At 36.7% G+C, this 6,418-nt stretch overlaps 1 protein-coding gene across 1 annotated transcript; it reads left to right on the plus strand.

Moving 5' to 3' along the window:
- Positions 1 to 2,655: 2,655 nt before the first annotated feature.
- LOC104105688 (late embryogenesis abundant protein At1g64065-like) lies at positions 2,656 to 3,372 on the plus strand. The gene has a single exon (XM_009614056.1). The coding sequence runs from the start codon at positions 2,656 to 2,658 to the stop codon at positions 3,370 to 3,372; it is 717 nt and encodes a 238-aa protein (XP_009612351.1).
- The last annotated feature ends 3,046 nt before the right edge of the window (positions 3,373 to 6,418 follow it).

The raw sequence follows: 6,418 nt of genomic DNA on the forward strand, positions 1-6,418 counted from the left end.
CAAAATATGAGGTCAATCGAACGTGATTTGATAGGTTCTGACATCGTTTGTAGAAATTGAAAGTTTCAAAGTTTATTAGGCTTGAATTTATGTGTGATTCGTATTTTTAGTGTTGTTGGATGTGATTTGAAGACTCGACTAAGTTCGTATGATATTTTAGGACTTGTTGGTAAATTTGGTTGAGGTCCTGGGGCCCTCAGGTGAGTTTCGGATGGTTAATGGATCAAATTCGGACTTAAAACCACTGTTGGAATTTTTGCTTCTGGTATTTTCGCACCTGCAGAGGTTTGATCGTAGGTGTGAAGTCGCATGTGCGCCCCAGCCATCGCACTGATCATGCTGTATACAAAAGATATACTATATATAGTAGTGGTAGTAGTACCACGTTAGAGCTTAGATCTAATGATAATTGACATACTAAGCCACATTTGAGCATCGTAAACAATGCAAGTATAGAGTAATTAATGAAAATATGATTTTCTTAGTCCTTTGAACAATCTATACCCACATAGAGGAGTTACAATCCATTATACACTAGTACACAATCACAGCAGAATATTGAACTTAAATCTTCTCGCTCCGCAACTGGATAACTTGTATATATAATTACCAAATTAATAAGGAACTACAATAATAACCAGATGACAGTAGCATCAGAAGGTGACAATTAATCTTAATAAACTAACAAGGACCATATTTACATTGACCATATAGTACTAACCAGTTACAAATTTATGTAAGATATGCAAGTAAAACTTCAGAATATATTGATTGAGAGTCATAGCTTAGAGAAAATATTACAAAACTTGTAACTTTAACTTTATCTACTATCAAACTAAATTAGCTACTAAATATATTAGAGTACGTATATTCTCGTCGTCAATTGAAAAAGCAATTAGCATCCAATTTAGATAAATTCTATAGCATCCAGATCAATATCGTCTGCGGAATCCAATAAATTAGCAAGTTGATCGTCTTCGACTTCATCCCACTCTATGTATTCGGCATTGTCTTCGGAACCCAACAGAGCCGTGTGATCGGCACGGGTTCGATCCCAACCTAAACGAATAGGCCCAATCCATGAGGTGGCACTCACTTCATGGTTCTCAACGCTCATGTATCATACCTTAACCTGGCTAAGTAAATTCTCAGCAACGAGACCCTCGGCTCGTGTGCTCCCTACTTTGGCACAAGTAGTTTTAGGAAGTCAATGCCTTGGTCAGGACCCCCGACCTGGACGATGACCCCTTCTCAAAATAAAGGATACTCCCAAAAATCTTTTCTTTCTAAAACTTCTTCTTGTGACTTTTCAAGTCTAAATCTTTTCCTATACATACTCATGTTGGTATCCTTAAATGTAAAGCATGGCATAAGAAGGAAATAAACATTCAAAAGTATTTCTAAAGATTCTTGCTTCTTCATAAATATTCAACATGAAAATGGCATATAAGAATAACACAAAAATCTGAAAATTTATGCACATATATCATAATAAATCATCTAAACTTTAGCTAGAACAGTTCTAAGTTAATAAGTACTCACTCGCTCCAATTAAGTAAATATAAACTCTTTTAAGCAATTCATCAAACACCTTGTATGCATGCTTTTGTGAGTTAAATCACTTTAGTAAAAGGTTATATCAACTCACCTCAAAACTTCTCGAGCCTATACGTAGGCCCTAGTCCAATTGACACTAGTCAAACAATTGATTCTAAAACATCTAGTGTATTTTAATTAATTTCAAAGTTTCGCACCTAAACACGGAACTTTACTGTTGATACTGAAAAAGAAGAAAATTAACTATTCAATTCTTACCTATCACTACCTTAGGATAATTGACAATAGGGAATTTTATATACTTGAGTCCAAGAATTAGTGATTTGTAAAGAACCCTAGAATTATTATTTTTTCGCCTGCGTGCCTTGCGTTTGCTGCGTAAACAAAACAGCGTTTTGTTTCTTGTATAAGCCTTTGCTTAATCCTTTGCATTCCACAACCCTATATGGGCTAAGGCACGTGCTACCTTATTTGTTTTTTTTATTTTTTTTGTTTTGACTTAACTAGTATTTAATTATACCTACTTTTAATAATTAATAAAATTTAAATTATTAATATTCCCCTAATTGTATATCCAATTATTTAAAAATAGAGAAGTAACTCAAAAGTCAATCACAAGGGTTTAAATCCGTAAAAGAAGTATAATTTAAGATTTAAAAAAAAAACTATATTTAGTATATATTAAAACTTTTATAGATTTGAGAAGTGTTACACTAATACTACTAAAAGCGTTATACAAGCTGCTACAGCTCCAAAATACTTTTTTCGGAAAGCATTTCTAATATAAAATGCTTTTCTTAAAATAAGTACATTTTGAAAATTTGATCCTCTTATTAGATAAATAAAATAATGAAAAAACATAAAGATTCCTTCCAAAGAAGTCAAGGCTTAGATACTTCATAATTGGACTCATCAATGCTCTCAAGTTGGCTATTAATGGGTCAAAACTAGTTGAATATCTAGAAAAACTCAAAGCCTAAAACAGCTAGAAATATTCAACTTTGGCTTGAAAGTAGTCAGCTCTATACCATTTGTCACTTTAAATACTCCCATTTCATAGCAAAATTATCATCATCAATTTTTACAAACTTTTCAAAAATGTCTCCACCCCAATCTCCAAATTCCACCATGATTGAATCTAGAGATCAAGTTCGACCTTTGGCACCTGCATCCCACCGTATACACGTAGAAAACGAAGAAGGCATTAATTCCACGTCCATATCCAGTGTGGAGTTAGCCAAAAAACGACATCGTAAAAAATGCATCAAATGTTGCAGTTGTTGTGGTATCACAACAATAATCCTAGTTGTGATCATCGTAATTCTTGCATTCACCTTTTTCAAGGTGAAAAAGCCTACTATAAAAATGAACTCAATCAAATTTGACGGGTTGAGTTATCTCACTAGTAGTTCCAATCTACAAACCAACGTGAACATAACGGTCTCTGCAGATATTTCTATTAAAAACCCTAACGCGGCCTCGTTCAAGTTTAACGAGGCAACTACTAGTCTGATATACGATGACAGAGTCATCGTAGAAGTCTTAACGCCAGCAGCGAATGCTAAGGCTCGACGAACGTTCCGAATGATTGTGAATGTTACAGTTATGGTAGACAAATTATCAGGCATTCCTAGGCTAGCAAGTGATTTGGTGGAAGGGGAATTGCCTTTGAGTATGTCCACAAGTATTAAGGGAAAGGTCAAGATTTTGGTGATTAAAAAGAGTGTTGGTATACAAATGAATTGCAGTATGGTAGTTGATTTACAAACGCAGAATGTTAAGGATATGGATTGCAAAAAGAAAGTTTCTCTCTAGATTTGATGTTGTCAACATCTTGGAATTTAAAGGAAGTGATTTGGATTTGATTGTGAAGGGTACGTTGAAGTAAGAAATATTCAAGTTGGAAGTTACAACTGGTTCAATTCAATCGAGTAATCATGTGACACTATATTACAGTTTGAGTTGTGGCGTATGTCTTGGTAATTTATAAGGATTAGATATATTCGAGTTTTTAATAGACAGTGTTATACTTAGTTGAGATTTATTTTTGAGTGACATGAAAAGACTTGTATGGCATTGTTCAATATTTCTTTAATTTGTTTGAGATTAAGTTGCGTGTGAGTATAGTACTGTGGAATATGATGCATGGAAGGAATAAAAAAGGGTTATCTTTGGTTTTTACGTTACTGGGGTTAAGTAATCAAATTCTTTCCATTTGGAGAATTACCAAATGGCTTCCATTAATGTTATACGTAGACGAATTATATGAGCAATTCAGCAACATTAATTAGTTTCTTGTTGATGATCGTTTTTGCAAATATTTGTTCAAGTTTGAAGGATGTTTTCATATTAGGATCTCTCTATCCTCCACCAAAGGTTTTCAGTTTCGAGTCTTGAAATAAAAAATATCCTGATACGGGGCGCCCAGAGGCGAAGCTATGTATGGCCAAGGGTGGTTGTAATGACTACGCCGGTCGTTTTGAGAGTAATAACCCTGATCCTCTATTTACTGCTTCTCCCATATCTACCCTTGCAATTGTGACTTGCCGGGAGGTTTCGTTTTGGTTTTTGGAGTGTTTTAGGACACTTGGTCCCTAAATGCACGTTTAAACCGTAAGATTTGGATCATAGTTGGAACAGCGTGAAGACGACTCTGGAATGGAATTTCGTCAGATCCGTTAGTCCCGTTAGGTGATTTTGGGTTTAGGGGCATGTACGGATTATGTTTTGGAGGTCTATAACTCATTTAGGATTGAAATGGCTAAAATAGGAATTTAAGTTTGGAAGTTTGACCGGGGAGTTGACCTTTTGATATCGGGGTTGAATCCAGTTTCGAAAATTTTTATAGCTCTGTTATGTCATTTATGACTTGTGTGCAAAATTTGAGGTCAATCGGACTTGATTTGGTAGGTTTTGACATCGAATGTAGAAGTTGGAAATTCTTAAGTTTCATTAAGCTTAAATTGGGGTGTGATTCATGGTTTTAGCGTTATTTGATGTGATTTGAGGCTTCGACTAAGTCTGTATGATGTTTTAGGACTTGTTGTACATTTGGTTGAGGTCCCGAGGGCCTCGGGTGAGTTTCGGATAGTTAACGGATCAAAAGTTGGACTTAAACAGCTGGTGCAAAAACTGCTGCAATTTTTCTTCTACGGAAATGCAGAAATCGAAGCCCAGAAATCGAGCCCAGGGTCGAAGGCCAGGATCGAGGGACAGGTTCGATGGCCAGGATCGAGGGCCAGGTTCGAAGGCTGATCGAGTCCATGATCAAAGACTCAGGATCGAGGGCAATGATCGAAGGTTCAGGATCGAGGGCCGTGATCGAAGGCTCGGAATCGAAGGTCAAGATTTAGACCCGGGATCAAGGGCCATGATCGAGGGCCAGGATCGAGGCAGGACCGAGGGCTGCCTCTGTAGAGTTATAAAACAGGGGACTTCGTCCCATTTGCCACTTTTGACAAATTGGAGCTTGAGGAGAGACGATGTTTGATAGATTTTCAAGGAAAAATATTGGCGTAAGTGATTCTAACTTGGATTTAGTCAATATACATGAATATATCATTGTTTTCAGTGTTTTGAGATGAAAATTTGGGAAAAATTTAAAAATCTCATAGAAACAAATTTTTGAGATTTCTGTCGATTCGGAGTCGGATTTGAGTGAAACTGGTATAGTTGGACTCATAATTGAAAGGGTTGTCGTATTTTGTGGGTTTCGCCAGATTTTTCGAGACGTGGGCCACACATGCGATTTTTTAGATAATTTCGGATTTTATTGAAAAATGCAGTATTTTCTTATGAAATTGATTCCTATAATTTTTGTTGACTGTATCGAATTATTTTGGCTAGATTCGAGCCATTCAGAGTCGGATATTCATGGAAAAGGCATTCTTACCGATTGATTGAGCTTGGTTCGAAGTAAGTGGCTTGCCTAACTTTGTGTGGGAAAAAGGACTCCCCGTAGGATTTGAATTGTTTTTATATATGAGCGTCGTGTACGTGAGGTGACGAGTATGTACACAGGCTAATTGTGCCCCCGATTTTTCTACTAAGTAATAACTTGATTTCCTTCTTATTTGAGTTTCATCAGCATGTGTAGTATCCTACTAAACTAGAATAACATGCCTACTTGCCTTAACTATTTACTTGAACAACGTGCATCATGTTTAGTGAATTTACCTGTCTTTCCTTAACTGGTACTTAGGTTGAGCTGTAGAACTTCGTGCCGTAATTATTGAATTCTATTGTTTGGCTGCATATTTACTTTGGTACTACGGAACGGTATTCTGGGAGATCCCCATGTACTGCATATTTACTTTGGGACTACAGAACGGTATTTCGGGAGATCCCCATGTACTGCATATTTACTTTGGGACTATGGAACGGTATTCTGGGAGATCCCCATGTACTGCATATTTACTTTGGGACTATGGAACGGTATTCCGGGAGATCCCCATGTATTGTATATTTACTTTGTGACTACGGAACGGTATCCCGGGAGATCCCCATGTACTGCATATTTACATTTAGGACTACGAGACGGTATCTCGGGAGATACCCTCTTGCGTTTTGGTGTACTCATGCTACTCTTCTGCACATATTTTTCTTGTGCAGATCTAGGTGCTCCTTATCCACTGGACTATTAGTGAGTCGGGACAGCTTTGGAGACTTCAAGGTATATCTGCCGCGTCCGAAGATCTCAGAGTCCCCTTCTACTCTTCCCAATGTCCATTATCTTCTGTATTTCTTTTGTTAGACTCTAATGTATAGAGTCACTAGATTTTCCTCCTGTAGTTTGTGATTCACGATATTTCGGGTTTTGGGAATGTTGTGTAGTATATTGAGAAGTTGGTTATTGTACATG

This window comes from Nicotiana tomentosiformis, chromosome 12 (genome assembly GCF_000390325.3).
Source record: "Nicotiana tomentosiformis chromosome 12, ASM39032v3, whole genome shotgun sequence".
NCBI lineage: Eukaryota > Viridiplantae > Streptophyta > Magnoliopsida > Solanales > Solanaceae > Nicotiana > Nicotiana tomentosiformis.

Bases quoted from the DNA above. Each gene is read 5' to 3' on its own strand.
- LOC104105688 (XM_009614056.1), top strand. From the start codon at position 2,656: ATGTCTCCACCCCAATCTCCAAATTCCACCATGATTGAATCTAGAGAT.